At 36.2% G+C, this 17172-nt stretch overlaps 2 protein-coding genes across 3 annotated transcripts; one reads left to right on the forward strand and one right to left on the reverse strand.

Moving 5' to 3' along the window:
* Positions 1-1069: 1069 nt before the first annotated feature.
* LOC103986870 (C2 and GRAM domain-containing protein At1g03370) lies at positions 1070-8951 on the reverse strand. 2 transcript variants are annotated; one of them, XM_009404992.3, is made up of 9 exons: positions 7958-8951; positions 5756-7012; positions 4760-4942; positions 3686-3969; positions 3480-3596; positions 2917-3179; positions 2398-2566; positions 2045-2317; positions 1070-1926 (listed from the first exon to the last, which is right to left on the reverse strand). In XM_009404992.3, exons 1-9 carry the CDS (start codon positions 8304-8306, stop codon positions 1732-1734), a joined length of 3090 nt encoding a protein of 1029 aa, XP_009403267.2. In that variant the 5' UTR covers positions 8307-8951; the 3' UTR covers positions 1070-1731. The 2 variants fall into 2 exon arrangements, with proteins under 2 accessions (XP_009403267.2, XP_018683651.2); XM_018828106.2 differs by having other exon boundaries at positions 1756-1926; positions 2071-2317.
* Positions 8952-13370: 4419 nt separating this feature from the next.
* On the forward strand, positions 13371-17128 carry LOC135614314 (uncharacterized). Its single transcript, XM_065111527.1, has 6 exons — positions 13371-13804; positions 14206-14306; positions 14617-14714; positions 15401-15603; positions 15799-15851; positions 16747-17128. Exons 1-6 carry the CDS (start codon positions 13378-13380, stop codon positions 16774-16776), a joined length of 912 nt encoding a protein of 303 aa, XP_064967599.1. The 5' UTR covers positions 13371-13377; the 3' UTR covers positions 16777-17128.
* The last annotated feature ends 44 nt before the right edge of the window (positions 17129-17172 follow it).

Genomic DNA, 17172 nt, shown 5'->3' on the forward strand with positions numbered 1-17172 from the left:
GACAACTATATACATGTGTGTAGTGAGAGGTCAACTCTTCCAATCATTTGATCATTTCTTTGGTATTTCTATCTGGAGTTTGATAATGGTAAATATTAGTTCATATCATTTGCAGTAAAATCCAGCTGAAACCACTATGCAAATAAAACTTGTTAGTAGTGAGGTGAGCAAAGATGGTTGTTATCAAGCATGTAACAAAGAATGGTTCCAAGGAATTATTAGACAAGATAAATAACACAACAGTAGCTAATCAGTTGCTGAACTTTCCCTTTAATAACTGATGCTAATGAGAGGAGCAGTGAAGCAGATGGGATTACAATCGATTTCAAGTACAACTAACCAAATATAAAATCAGCAAATAGCAAGTAAAAGGAGTCCTAATCAAAGACTATTATTGTGTCACCAAAGGATTTCTTCAAACAGACATTGTGATTAGAAATATTTCTCTAGTCTGCACACTCACTCAACATGATGCAAGAGAACTCTCAGCTTTCAGTATTCCACCCACAATATGGCTGTTGTTATCCATTCAGTAGCATATCTTGCACTCAACCTGAAGTCAGCTATCAGATCAAGTCTCCAATTCATACTTGAAATGTTCATATCAAAGTTACTGGAGCTTACAACTAGGGGAGGTAAGATATTTAGACTTGTTCAAGAAATGGCAGGGAGTTGACAAAGAAACTCTGTCAACTCCTTGGATTTATAGGAGTATATTGCTCACTTACAAAAGAATCACCACCAGTTTGCATGTGGTTTCTGATGTATTCGGATAAGCAACATGAACAATCATGCGAGAAGAGAGTGATATACAATCATGTGAGAAAGTGTGTAATTGCATGCATTTAATCTACACAAACCCTTTTGAGTCATTTACAGCATTGCTTCTCATTCATTAAAATCATTTAGCATTGCAGGAACAAGAACATAAGAAAGCTAGAAATGATTCTAATGGTGGAGTCCATATTACTCATAATCAGTTCGACCTTGTGTTAGATGCATGCATCAAGGTGAGATGTCCAAAAAATGAGATAAATCACATCCACATAATTCATAAAGAGCAAATCACTGTCTAAAATATTGCAGGCTGTTTTATTGAGAACATATTGAAAGATGTACAGAAGTCCTTCCAAGAATCAATTTCTTGTGATGTTGATAACAAACAATTAGAATTCTCAAATATGTAACTGAACAATATAGTTTTTTAACAGTGAAGGTAGTTCTCTATATACTTCACAGAATACTAACAGCTTCGGAAGAACTTTAGATTTGGATTCCACTGCAATTTCGTCGATCTAGTTGCCATGGATGCCAACTTGTAATAGGTATCGCATGTTACAGACCTCTCTATTTGTCAACTGAAAGAAAACCTAAAAATTATAGTACAAAGTCCAAACAATGCCAATGAACTGATTCTTTAGTGTCGACTCCACCACTGACTAAATTTATGGCATACCACATTTCCTCTATGATCGAGTTCTCTCAAGTTAGTGAATGTAGAGGCTAGTTAACTACAGATGATTACCAATCATGACCTCAATGCCTTTCTGCAATCGAGTAAGGAAGGCTCGATGCTAATCTCAATGCATTTACCATTTCTCGCATGCTATGTGCATCTCTGACCGACCTTCCTTACATGCAACAGATCAGTGCAACTGAAGAGCTATACTATGTTTCATGTTAAGCAAGCCTGGGGAATGTACATTATGAGTACTAGCATACCGTTGTGGTTTATTTTAGTTGTGTGAGTTCATCCTCAAGTTTACTGAACATCTGCTTTAGTCGAAGTGACGAATTCGATATAACGCTCTTCGTTATCCTCTTCTGATGTTTGGTGCTCTTCAGCCATGCAATCCCCAGTGATACGTGCACATCGCATGCCTTCAACTTGGGGGACAGATCATCTATTTGGTATCTCAAGTGAAGCTGCAGGCCACAGAAGAACCAGGTGATCACAAAAATGTTCAGAGAAAGCACCAGTGAAGAGCACATTCTCAGATATGTCAAGATTTGAAATATTTTAGTTTCTGAAAAGTATTCATACATTGAAATAGTCCCCAAGCAGCACACCTTGGAGGGCCATCACTTCTTCTACAAGCCATCCATTTTTATTGGGTAAAGGAGCTTTTTGCTGGGTGCTAGTCACTTCCCCCCCATAACGGGATAAATTCTTGTCAAATTTAAAATAAATTTGCCTTTGGTACACATCTCCTTTAACTGCTTCCCATGGTGTTACGGAGTAGTCAACACAACCAACCTTTTCCATTACTCTTCGTTCCAATGAACTTCCATCAAATAACTCCATCAGTGTGTTGATCTGATAGCATGTTAAAGGTCATTTTGAAGATTCTCATACCTTGAGAATAAAAATGTGTAGATGACAGGAAAACAACTTACATCAACATCAACAGCAGAGGAGAAGACTTCTGACATGTTAGCATCCTCTAAGACTAAGAAAGATCCAATCTCTTCACCCTGCAAAGTTCTTGCTCCTGATTCTTCTTCAGCTATCTGCACCTTTTGTTCAGGGCTCAAGGCTCTTGCTTTCCACAGTGCCATGATTGTCCTGTTGGGCATTGCCGTGGCAATTTCAATTCATAATTATGAGATGATGTAGAACATGAACCTACAATCTACATTCCTAATTTCATTTAACTCTTAAGCATTACTAAAAGAAAATGTGACTTTTAAATGTCAAGCAGTAGCCAAACCAATAAATCAGAAGACTAAGTGGAAAACATATTGAATCTCAATAGATGAATGCATGCAAAAGATCTAAATTGAGAAACTGATGGTTGATTAACACAAAGTTAAAGAAAAGTAAGAAAATGATTTTCTTAATATGACTTTATGTAATATCTTAGACAAGTTTTTATCCATAAAATGCTATATAACATAATCTTAGACCAAAATTACCTGTTGGCTACACTAAATGACACAAATGACTGGAATTGAAACCTAAGTCTGCCATCTGGATCAAGCGCCTTAGCTCCATGCTTTGCATCCATGCCTCTGCCTCTCCGGAGAATAATCAGAAGAGATGGACCCCCCATCGTTGCCAATGATGGAGGAATTACTTGTATATCATCAATATCTTCCCAGAGAAAGAAAAACTTTGTTTTATGTCCAAAAAGGTTTGCATAGAAACCTATTATTCTGGGAGAGAGAAAAAGGCGACCCTGAGAAGAAAATGAAACAAGACTTTTAGACAAAAACTAAAATATATCAAAATAGCAAATATTGTCACACTATTTGTCGTCTGTCCAAGAAGAATGAAGTCCAAATGTTTCAATATAATATAGTGATTTGTGAACCCTAGACTGTTTCTGACTAAGACTGCACTAATTAGTAAAAATCCACAATGTTGTAATCATTCAAAATCCTAGTGTCATTTCCCAAGCATATAAAAGAAGAAAATGAAGTTTACACTTGAAGTTAAACAAGAGCTTAAGTGCAAAGGTAAGTATAAATATAAGCACCTGCATAGGCAGTTTGCGCTTCAAGTGACAAGTAAAATCATTGATCAGAAATTCTTCAGCTGGCAGACCAAACAGCTTCTGGAAAGCAGAATTTGTCTGTGGAGACCTCAATATTATCTACATGTTGAAATGAGCAGTTCATGTAAACATACTAAACTTGAAGTTTAAATCAATGAAGCGATATCTAATACAGAATCAAAATTTACCTTTTTCCCAACCTCTTTCTCCATTTTTGATATATACTCTGTGACAACATCATTGCCTCGTGTATTGTTTAAGAAAACCCTCAGATGCAACTTAGACTGGCATGCCTGAGCTAACTTACCCTGAAGAGGAATCCAAACATCTGCTAGGTCGGATAAATTAGATTTTAGAAAATTCACTTCAGCATGACCAAGGGATGTAGCTTCATCAAAAGGTCCATCAAAATCATAAACATCCACATTCATCATAGATGGGGGATCATCCATGGCATCAAATTCAAAGATTTCTGCAGAACTGACAGATAATTAGTACAACAAACATTCTATTGAAAATCAAAAGCAAAGTTTATTAGGGATGTACGTTGATCACCCTGTCATCAGTGTTCTCTATCATTTCATTCTATGCATACTCTAAATGGACCATCTAATAGTTCTGTGAGTGAAACCAAAATCTTCAGACAGATTGATAAAACGTTGCATATCAAGGGTAAAGCTTCCCAAAACTTTGACAAATTGTAATTTGATCCTTGAAAGTTGCCTTATATGATTGGATAGTCATTATTACTCAGAAACAGATTGCAAGACTGCAATGCGAAGGACATGGCAGCATCAAGCAATGACTAAGAATTTCTGGATACATGGAAACTGAACCTGTATCAGCATTCATATCCAGGATACCGGAATCTAAGTAAGAATATGGACATATGAGGAATACAAATTTATGTAACCATAATTGGACATATGAGGAATACACCAGGATTGTATAAGGATATGGATTCAGATGGATATTATTCAACTCAATTTCAACTCTCCCTAAATCTTGAGGGAACAGAAAAAGAATGCTGGTATAAGAGCATAAATATACTAAAGGCAGATTTAGCCAACTCATTGTTTAATGAAAATTTTAGTGGCAAATTGATGTGTAAACTGGTAGTCTGACATGTATTCAATTTTACATGTGGGCTTCTAATTTGATGTCACAACAGAAGCTGACTTGTTGCAGTTGTTCATGTTGAGCAACTAGTCATGTGAAATTGTGAATAACAAAATCAGGCACCAAGTTATTTGAATGATTACCGTTCCACTGAGGATCCAGTGTTTGGAACTTAATTGAGCTTGTTTTTGTTTTACCATTGCATGTAAAGACAACATAAGGATCAGAATATCCAGTTGAATCCACAGCTGCTAAATTACTACCCTCAATCAAAGCAACAGTTAGTAACCAACCATCCCCTTGTGCTTTGATCCCATGATCACTGCCTGCATCAATAACAATAAGTTACTTCCTAGAGCATAAGATAATACCAGTTAATGGCAAAACAGGTCAGAATTTAGATGAGATGAGTTCAGAAAGTAGAAAGATGCAAGTGATCATAATATTTTTTTTTGCCTGAGAAACAAAGGCTATAGTCAAAAGAAGAAGAAGACCTTGTTTTTAATTATAAGAAGATTAAGTTCATAAAGGTGACAGTGCAAGTGAGGGCTTTAATCCACACAATTATCATGATGAACAATTAAATAGACACTGTTCATGCATCAACAATACCAGGTTTGTGCATGTCCAAAGGGTATCAGACGGTGTCAGAGCTCCTAAAAAGTTAATCCATTAAAGCTTACATTATTGTGGCACAGTGATACAATTACACACTTTTGTACAAAAACAGAATAATGTTGCAAATCTTTGTATAATGTACATCTCTGATCGATAATAAGTTAGAGAACATGATCTGGAAAGTTGCTGTGGCATATATATATATATATATATATATATATATATATATAATCCAAAAAATATATTAGAATTACAACACTGTGCTACCCTGAAATGTTGATTTTGTTATTTCTGAGCTAAATATAAAGGGATTACTGTATAAAATGAAGAGAGAATCTTATATTTCACTGCAATAACTTTTGGATAATAAGCATTCATATATTAAATGAATTTATGGAAGTTGAGGTTGCTTTCAGAACCAAAATAATGTGGGAAACCATGACCATTATTACCAAGAATCAAGTATTGAAACAGGATAGTTCTACAAAAAAACAATCAAAAGTAAATAAAAGTATTTTTACCTCTTTGCTTCCTTGCCTGTAGGAAACGTCCGACCCTATTTAGAACACGTTCTCCTTGTAGAACAAGAACCCCACAAACGACAATCTCACCAATTGAATCTGGGAGATCTAAGCCAGGGAACTCAAGCCCTTGAATTGTGCTAGGATTTGCAAGCAAGAGGTGGGCAAGAACATATAAGACTGCAAAGACAGAAGATATGACAGTGAAATTTCCAAAGAATCGACATGCCAATTTCCAGTCTGACTCCTGCTCAGCTTGCATAGAAGCTAGGATCTGCTCCTTGCTAGATGCAGTTTCTTTTAAATCAACCGGTTTTATACTCTGGGAGAGCAACTCAGCAAACTGTATATAGCTGTCCTTCAAACCTTGCCTTGCTCCATTTTCAATCATTCCCTTCATCATAGTGCTCTGTAGGAAATTTGTGCGCCAGGATATTACCAGACGAGACGATTGTCCTTCAGAAGACAATTCAGGCCCTGGCATTATGCAGAAGAGAAGCTCTGTCCTGAAACTGCTGCCGAAAGGAACATCAGGTGTGCTCACACTTGCTAAAACAGCAAAAAATTTCCCATCAGCCTTTAAATAAGTCTGCTCCTCTGTAGCTGTCACAGCCTTTACTAATTTAGTTGCAGCTTTTGTGTATGTAACAACTCTTTTCAAGCTCTCCCCACCATTTTCAAGTCTCCAAGGTTCAGCTTGAAAACCAGTGGTTCCTTGAACCTCAGCCAGTGATTGCCAAAAATTTGAACTCGGTGAAAAGAGAAAGGAGTTTAGATCACCTGGAGCAACAGAATAAGATTGGTCAAGAAGTACACCTCCTGGCAAATTTGCAGGCATTTCACTTTGAACCTTTGATTCCATAGTTTTCAATAATTCATCAAATGGGAGATCGGCGCATGCTTCAACCATTTGGTCTTCACAATCTTCATCCGCTGGTACATCTTGCAATTTTTCTGAATAATCAACATCCCTAGTGGAAGAACATGTAGGCTCTACATTTTTCCCACCAAATAACTGAAACAGACGATCCACAAAAGTTCCTGCATTTGGTTTCTCTTCCTTAAGAGAATCCATTTCATTAAGCACTGGTGCAGCAGCTGATTCTGTATCATCATTTGAAGATAATGAATGCCTTCCCTTTGTTAACTCGCCTGATCTATCCGAATTTGATGCAAGATCATCAGAAATGATTCGTGTGCCAGAAGATGCTTCTTCAGTATTCTTCTGGTTCATAGATATGGTTAGACGAATTTCTCCTGCAGGATGAAGCCACAAAGACATACTTGGATCTGAACTGGTATATGAGTACAAAAAAGATATAATTTTATAATAAAATTAGTTTTCGATCATACTTCCATTCAGCAAAGAAAAAAAGAAATGAAGGCCATCCCAAAGTAAGCATTAATGCCACAATATGGTAAGAGGATTTGTTTACTGGAGAAAATGCAATGGAGTATTTATTGATACAGCACAGCTTTTAATTCTACATCCTCATACATATTTGGATGATCTTAAATATGTATCAAACCATATCTCAGTCCACTTGCGTGCAAATAATATAAGCTTGCAACGATTGTACAATTAACCAGGAAAAACAACCCGATTGACACTGATCACTTACTGACTTGAGCATCCAGCATTAACATACTGACTTGAGCATCCAGTATTAACATTCAGGTTGAAGGATAAAATCCCTGTCATCCAAAAAATTCCCTTTCATCCAGATGCCTCTGCTCTAAAATCCTCAAAATTGGTTTACAAATTTTTCAATCGAGTTAGGTAGCTCCAGATATAGGTAGGTTGTCATGGTCAACAAATTGAATTGGGAAGATGGAATAAACCAAGGTTGGTAACTTGCAACTGTGTGACTTACAACTGGGTCACTCAAAAGAATCGTGAATCAAGATGACAACCTAAACCAAGGGAAAATTTCTGCATGAGCAGAAAGAATAATTCTAATTAAAAGTTCAAAACACATGCAGAAACCTAATTCACAAAGGTCAAAAGCCAATGAGCTTGGATATCTGTTTGAGATGAGAAGAATTTTAGGTAAGGTCATCCTTGAGATCAACCAACAGGTATGTGGTTCGGCCTTATATTATAAACATAAATTACATCTCAAATCAATAACATGCCGAGCAATTGTAACAGATTCTCAATTTCCAAAATGCATGAATGAAAATGAAAAGGTGGTATATTACCACAATCTTTGCTCTTCAACTTCTTGCCCTTGGGCTGCAGCTGATACCAGGTTGTTCCAAGGGTCAAGTTCTCTGCATCCAAGACTTTTGATAGCGGAACCTTCACCTGTCCCAGAAAATCATCAGTGAAGTACTTGTCTTCATCCAAAACACATACTGTGAGCTCCTCATTGAGGTCTCCAACTCGAAAGCTAAACTCTTCATCCCACACAGGGTTCAGATTCTTCTTGACCACCTTTGTTTTAGCTCGGTGCTTTCCTAGTTGTAACTTTACATACGGATCACTCAGGCCATTGAGATCCATTGCAAGGAGGTTCCGGGCTTCAATCACATGCACCAAGAGCCTCATTTCAAACAACTATTCAGCTACACCAAACTAAGGTACTACCGGACACACTGAGAAAGAGTTGAAAGTATCACAATGTACAGTATCGAATGCAATATACACCAACTCTGGGAAATCTTGATTTGTTCTGAAAAGATGCTATAGAAGAACTGGATGTGGGACTACGAAGATGCGATTTTCACGAACAGTTTATAGTTTGATGGAATCTTGGGAATGAATGAAGTAACGAAGTCAACGAAAAGCAAAGAGGATCATGAAATGGAAAGGTAGATCAAAGTATAGAAAGCAAACGTTCTGACGACCTTTGTTCTAACTGCCCCATCCGATCCGAGAAAACACAACAAAGGCCACCAAAAGGATTAATCCAAAGTGAAATCAAAATCTATAACAAAGAGCAACATCGAGCGAGATGGAAATCCAGAGGAACTTCTCCGGTGGGGATCAGAAACCAAACCAAATCAGACGAGAAAAGCAGCGGAAGAACAAGAACAGGGTTTGTGTCTCCTAAAGGAGGTGGGAGATGTGATCGATATGGGAATAAAAACCTAGCCTTTCACCCGAATTTTGTCCGGCCACAGGAAACCCCAACTTCTCAATTGGGATGCATTAAAGAAGACACAAGAGAGAGAGAGAGAGAGAGAGAGAGGGGGGGGGGGGGGAGGGAAGAAGTCTCCTCCTCTTCTTTTGCTCCCTCCGTCTCTCCGCGTTCTCCCTGTTGACTTCCGAATCCCATTAAGTTAATCCCTGTTGATCAAAAACTAATATTTTTCCTTTCCATCTATATAACCCCTTTTTTACCTCATCTAATCCAATTGGGACGCGTCGCCGTGTTGACTCCCAGATTCCATAAAAATAATCCTCCGCAATCATCACGACCAAAAATTGCTCCTTTTTTCTCCCGTCTAATCCCATAAACAACCGATCGACTAAATAATTACCTACTCGAACACAGCAGGACAGATCAAGGAAGCTTCCCAATCGGACTGCCACCAACTGGTCAAACTCCAAATTAGTGTTGGCATAAAAACACCACAAAAAATTAAAGATAACTCACATCACCTTCCGTGAAGGAGACGGACCGCATGATTGGAACAAAGAGAAACGAATTAATCTGCGAAAACGAAAGCAAGAAGTTGTCAACGGCGGCAACGACAAACATGCATTAGATTCGAAGGCTTTCGTCTCCAACTGTTCGGGCGCGTCAGCGGCGGTCCCTCCGCCACTCGTTGTTTGAACATGTGGAGTAATCTGATGAGGTCTTCGAGATGGAAGCCTTCGTGAACTCGACGTCTTCCATTTTGGTTGCTAAACGGCGCCGCTTTGGACAACCTCAAAAGAACACCAAATGGGATAACACCTCATCATATTTCTCTATCACAAATGCTAAAATAAGCTTCAACACAAAAAGGATTAGTATTCTAATTTTATTCTGCTTATCTGATGCTATCCTCAATTTTTTTTTATTATGTAAATAAAATTGGATTGGAAAACAACAAAATCTCAACAATAATAATTTTTTATATCCTTTTTGGGATAATTTTTTAAAAAAATAATAGATTAATTGACTTTGTCAAGTCAATCAAAAATATTCTCCAAATCAAACATAATTCAAAAAAAATATTTTACTATAATTAAAGGATTTTGTCATCTACTATCTTTGTTGTAGATCGATGTCAAAATCAAATCGAGTGTCTCCATAGTTGTTGATTAATAATATCTTATTACAAATTATACGAATATGCTGTTTTTTTTTACTGTAGATCGATGTGCCTCAAGATTCGAAATCAAGATCAAATCGAGTGTCTTCATAGTCGTTGACTAATAATATCTTATTATAAATTACACGAATCTGCTATCTTTGTTGTAGATTGATATACATCAAGATTCGAAATGAAGGTCAAATCGAGTGTCTCCATAATTGTTGACTAATAATATCTTATTACAAATTATACGAATTTACTATCTTTGTTGTAGATCGATGTGTATCAAGATTCGAAATCAAAATCAAATCGAGTGTCTCCATGGTTGTTGACTAATAATATCTTATTATAAATTATACGAGAATTTGTTGAAGATAATGATAGAGTAGGAGTTGATAAATAATATTAAAGGCTCCAAATTTTTTTTTGCATATTTTAGATTTATGTTTAATCAAATAAAAAGAGACTTGAATTGCTAGAGTTCAACATATCTGATTGTGCAGAACGATGAATGCTCCCAAAAAAAAAAAAAAAGCTGAGGAGACATAGCACAACTTAGTCAAAACTTGATTTGACTTTGCAGAATGAGTCTTAAAAGCTAAGTCATGATTAAGCAACTATATTGGACCATTTCCAATTTGAGGCCTCATCTTGATCAGAAACAGCTATGGGGTATAAGAGGACTGTTCTTTGATGATTCATTCAGGCTCAAAGATGTTGACCAGTCCAACTACATGAGGTATTCATCAAGCACAGAATGCTATTAATATATTAGCATATATGTGTGTATATATATATATATTCTTTTGCACAGTTTTATATTATACTTTATTTATCATCAAATAATCTCTTCCACCTAAAATTGTGTGAAGAAAGTGGCTAACAGCACATTATAAAATGGTATAGAAACTTGAATCACAAGTTGTTCTAAAAAATATACAATGATATCCTTCATATTAAAATATTTCATAAATTGATACACCAAGAATTATTTGATTGACCACATCACTATGGATGTAGACATCAACCAGAAAAATAGATATTTTCCAGTTTTTTATTCTTTTGCCTCCATTCCCTGAAAATTAGGGATGTTCATGAAATCCAGTATGTGGCTAATAGCTTGCCTAATTGAGCATTGGTTGATTCTTCCTTCTAAAATATTGTTTCCCAAGTATTTCATAGATGAAATTATCAAAGCTAAGAGAGGCAGAAAGAGATTCCAGTAGTCTATCTTAGCTTGATCATTTCATCAGACCAGAAAGATCTTGATTACAAAGCATTAGTATCAAGAGAAGGAAGAAGTGTATAGATAAGACATCAAGTATATCACTGTTGGAGCAGCACAGCTGCTGATCTACAGAAATGAGAGCAGGGCATAATAGCACATAAAGGCACAGTGATATGATTCAAGAACAGTTTTGCCAAGCTTGTAGTTGAGGTTCTTCATATGGGCCAACTAATTCCGGGACAAAATGCTAGTAATGATCTGCACAAGTTTTCCTCTTCCTATGCATATCTTGGAGAAAGATTATTTGCTTGCTCATTGTATCATCCATCCCCAACAATTGCCTCTCTTGTGTTTTCCTTCTGTGCCACTTTTTTTATTGATGTGTAGATATGATTTTGTTTGAGGAAGAAGAATTATTATAACCAGGGTTAAGACAGTCTGAAATCTATGCAAGGCTAAGGCAAGGGCTTGAAGAAATATCATGGAAAGAAGCACAAACAAAGATACAGTTCTTGGGTATCTGCAACATGGCATGCCATCATTTTTCTTCTTCCCCTGTAAATGTTATGCAGCCATCATCAACTTGTATTTTCTTTTGTTTCTCATTTTAAATTATGTGCAGAGATGATATTGCTGGAGGAATAAGAATTAATTGTATTGCTACCATGGTACATGAAGTGAGGCATGCAGAAAAGTAGCTGATTAAAACAAGGTGAGAGTATATTTGTCTTGGTTTATATGATTATATAGATCTACTATTATCAACTTGGGTTTATGCATGTTGGATCAGTGATTCATTTGATGTGAGTTATAGGATTAGATTAACTTAAATAAGTGGCTTCTGAAGTAGGCAGCAGATTTGTCTCAAGTAGCTGATATCTTCAGAAGTTTTGACCTTTTGGTGAGGAGGAGAAAAAGGAGGCAGGACTTTGAGGTATTTACTTAAAAGATCTTCCTGTTCTAATTCTTCTTTTTATGATCTCTATGAGCTTTGTTACTTCTGATGATTTTTGAGGATGTTGGAGGCATTGCAGATCTTGGTAGATCAATAGATATTAGGTTTGGAAGAGTTCTGTTTCTTTCAGTTGTGAGAAGGCTTAGGAAAAGATCTTAGTGGAAACTGAAGTAATATGAGAAGGAGATGACTTTACTTTCTTTTCCTGTTTAGTTTTCTTTCTCAACTGAGTACTTGTGAGCTGCTCAAAGCTCAGAAATGAACTCTTTCTTTCTGGTCTCCTTGAATGAGATGGAATTGCTTTAACAATCCCCTTTAAATGTTTTCATTCTGAAAAAGAGAACACATTTCTCTCTAAATATTATATCAAGATCTGTCATAGATCTTTTGAAGTTGATAGATACAGCTGCTATTATCTACAGACTCAGTTGTGTTCTCTAAATATTATATCAAGATCTTAGCCTATAGTTTAAGCATGAATGAAGGCTTCCTAGATGTCTATGATCTTTAGAATCACAAGAACTCATAAAGATAAAGCTGCTCAGCAGCTAGACAGAGATCATTGCCATGTAAATTCCTCCAGTTTTGACTTCAGTGTGATCATAGACAATGTTTTGCTCAGAAAAAAAAAAATTGGGCAGGAACTCAAATTTTGATTACAGATTCTGTTTTCCATATCTTGAATTGTTTGACATCCTTACAGATTCTAATAGAATTAAATTATTGGTAAGCTATCAGTTGTTTAGAATTTATTAGTGTTATATCTGATAATTTAATGCTAATTTGGACTACTTTATTAGTGTTTTCCATTGCCATTACTCCATTGTGTGGCACATCCCAATAGATCAACCTTACTAGATTTTATATATATATACAAATATACATATATATATATATACACACACATATACATATACATATACATATACATATATATACATCATAAACATCGGATCCAACCTCCAAGTGTCATACTAAATTTCTCTTACAATACGGTCTTGTATTAGATCCCGTCCTTCTCCTGTGAATTTTGAAGATCATGTATTTGTCCTCATTAATTTACAAGTATATCCTTGTAAATATAGAAATAGCATATTGGAATAACATACATCTTATATACTATAAGGGCGTATATGTAAGTTTATAGTTCTGGAATACGAATAAATGCGTAAATAAGTTACCTTGAGAGAGATGTTGGTCGCGTCTTCTTCCGGGTCTCGGGGAGTGGTGGGGATCGCCGGATCGGGCATGGATCTGTGGCAGAGGGCGAAGGGCTTAGCCGAGGAGGCGGCGAAGCGGTCGCAGGATCTCACCAGGGACGCTGCCAGGATCTCTCAGGAGTTCGTCTCCGAGACGACCAAGAAGTCGAAGGAGATCGCCGCCGAGGCCTCCAAGAAGGCCGACTTGTTCCGCTCCGAGGCCCTCCGCGCCGCTGACCAGATCAAGACCCTCGCCGTCGACATCCCCATCCCGATCCCTTCCACCTTGGGGCAGGGATCCAATGCGGCTGTTGCTCCCGACCCCGGGTCGGATCTCGAGAGGTTTGGGGTCACCGAGGAGCTGAGAGAGTTCGTGAAGGGGATCCAGCTTAGTACTTTCAGGGATTTCCCCATGCAAGGTGCGCGCTAGATCCTTTCTTCCCTCCTTGTTTCACTCGATTTTATCATCTGTGTTTGCATTTCACGGTTGTCTATCTTCTTGATTGAAGCTTTAATTGAAAGAGACGGACTTGACATGATCGATTTGATAATATTATGGGCTCCGAATGCAATTGATAGCTCAATTATTTGTTGTTACGCTGTTATAACAAAATGTTTCAGGAATTTATGTGGCATCTGAAGTTGTTCTATTGATGTGTTTGTGTTCCTGTGCAACGAGTTTTCTGGATTACCTTGTTGCTTATTTTTCTGTAATAGCCTATGTAGGGTGTTATTGCTAATTTGTTCGTCAGAAGATATGCAGTATCTTTTAATTCTAATTTTCAAGGTTAATCTTACTACATTTGTGTTATCTTTGTAGATGAACCAGAGATGTCAGACGTTCCCACAGTGTCAAATGTGAGGCAGGATCTTAATGAATGGCAAGCAAGGCATGCTACACTTGTTCTGTCGACAGTGAAGGTGTTTCATTCTGTTAAACTTATTTCTTGTGTCAATTTAATTTTTTCAATAGTTTGGCTTGTATTGAATCTCTCATTTTACATCTTGTGAAGTTCTGAAAGAACCAATTCTGTTAATTAATTCATAATCTTTCAGTACTGCAATGTGAAGACGACGTTAACTTTATGTTACTTGATCATAGTTAACTTACCCTTTGTGTATGCTAATCTTGTCGATGAAATGTCAGCAATGCCATCCTTCTTCTTCTTCTTCTTTTTTTTTTTTGTTAAACATAAGATTATGACTGGATAATTTACATCTAATGTTTCAGGAAATATCAACATTCAGATATGAGCTATGCCCACGCTATATGAAGGAGAGGAAATTCTGGCGGATATATTTTACTCTCATAAACAGTTATGTGGCTCCGTAAGTATCTTTTCTTCTGTAGCCTGTTGATACCATCCAAATTTTAGAATTCTTATGTTGATAAAGGATATAAAATGACAGTCAGTTTTGTAGCATTTTTGGACTAGTAGAAAATTCCATAAAAAATATTTGATAACATTTAAAATCCTGCATATCCCAATTAGGCTCGGTATCAAACAAAAGGCTGAAATTACTTGTCCATTAAGGATGTTAACAGATCCAGATTATACATAATTATATTGGAAATATGTTTGTTTCCTAATCAAGGATTGACTTTTGAATCAACTTACTTTTGAAAGAAAATCTTTTATGGTCAGAATTCTTTGTGTTATGCTTACTGACAAGTCTTGGATGGTAGTTTGATTAAGTGGTATGTCATGCTCTTTCTTTTCCTTTTCAGATTTCAGATTGCTTTCACTAGATGGTTGTCTCTCTCCTTTAAATGCAGAAAATCATGTTATGATTAGCCTTCATTCCCTCCAGTTTACTGTTTTACTTAGCACTGAATCAACTGTTCAAGCTGAGTCTTGGGACTGGAATATGCATGTTTTATTTACAAGAATTTTATATATACTTTAATGTTTTTTCTGTGAGATGTATGCTTGTTTGACACTAACCTGAGCTCTCACTGGGGCAAAGGAAGCAGGCAGCCAATACTGACTTTAGCTGTCTTTACAATAAATCAGCTACGAGAAACAGTATATGGAAGAGTTGAAGACTAAAGCAGAGCAAAGTCAAGTTGATAGAATCAAGGAAAATCCAACTGCTGTCTCAGCTTCTGCAGCAAAATCAAAAGAAACAAAACTGCAAAAGACTACTACCTCATCAACCGTAGAGGACTTGGATGTGTTCCTTCTGGGAGATCTTGGAAGTGATGATGAGGGTTTGGGTATGCAATATTCCATTTATACATTTTTTTATCATAATTTATGGTTAAAAATATATAATAAATGTTTCTGCAACCTCAATGGACTCGCTGTCTTTTCATATTTTGAGTAACTCTACAATTCGTCTTTGTCGCTTCTAGAATAAAGTAGTTACTAGTTACAACTTCCTGCCTCATAATAATCTTATGCTGTTACAGATGATGGGAATGATGGTTTGGATGATGATCTTAATAAGATTGGGAGCACCTCGGTAAGATACCTCACAAATTTCCAACACATGAAATTCAGTAGTTTTTAGTGTCCATTTTACTGTAACATATGACGGTCTGGTTGCTTTGAGTAACTCTTGCTCTTTGCGATCCAACAAGAAACTAAAGGAAAAGACATTGTTATGTTTTTTTCATAGATGAGATTAATGCTATGATGATATAAATCATGTGATCTGAATATTCATTCAGCTTCTAATTAATGATAGTATTTATGTATTACATCGAATTACTATCCCATCATATTCTATTTAATCTCATTTTGTTGAATTTGCATTGCTCATGCAAACTTGTCACAAATAGTTGGTTTTATTTTCACATGGTCTTTTGTGGCTATTTACTTGCTAGCATGACCAATATGGTCTTCTATTTTATCACACCTTTATTATGACCAATAACTATCTTTTGCCCTTTGTTGTTGTGTTATTTTTTTATAAACATTTTAATGACGATTATGTGTTAAATTAAAACGACGGTGGGAAGTTTATAAATCATGGATTTATTCATGAGATTAGAACAAATATGATAAAAGAAGTATCAAAGAAGATTAAATTACGACTGAAAATAGCTAATTGTATACTTGTAGTTTGAAAAGGTTTAGGAGATAGATCGATTGTATTTAACATAATTTTGATGATAGAAAAGATGTAGATAAATGGAACAAGAGTTTTTTTTATATCAAATTGTAAGATTAAGGGAGATATTCAAAGCTATTCTAGAAAAGGATTAAAGTAATTAGTGACACTATAAATTTTCAAAAAGAACAATAAAAAAGGAACTAAGATGCAAAACATGTATTTGCGAGAATTAGTATAGTTTTATGTTAGGAAGAATAAGAAGTGTATTTGTCTGCTCAGTTGAAATTTTTGTGTTATGCAGGGCTTAGATAGTGATATTGACAAAATCTAAGCTGTCAAGTTAAACAACCAAAGGTGATGCAGCTGTCTTCATGCATACTATAATGCTGAACTTGCACAGTTCTTGCCGATAGCGCCTACTTGCTCAGAATGTAATGCTGTCTCAGAGTCGAGAAGGCCACATTCCCTGTACGTCATCTCTGATTCCTTTATTTGTGAGTTCATCAAATTTCTGTCTCTATGTACAAGATCTCAGATACAGACATTTCTCTCCTTCCTGCCAAGATAATGATGATCTTGTTTTGTCAAGACTAGCTCGTATTGTTCATTGATTATGACATTTTAGCTTTTATGTTACTTGTAATGGCACAAAGTAATTCATTGAGCTGTGAACTTAAGCTTTACATCTGATCGACCATGCTCTCTTTGTTCAATCTGGATCAAGGAA

This window comes from Musa acuminata, chromosome BXJ2-6 (genome assembly GCF_036884655.1).
Source record: "Musa acuminata AAA Group cultivar baxijiao chromosome BXJ2-6, Cavendish_Baxijiao_AAA, whole genome shotgun sequence".
Taxonomy (NCBI): domain Eukaryota; kingdom Viridiplantae; phylum Streptophyta; class Magnoliopsida; order Zingiberales; family Musaceae; genus Musa; species Musa acuminata.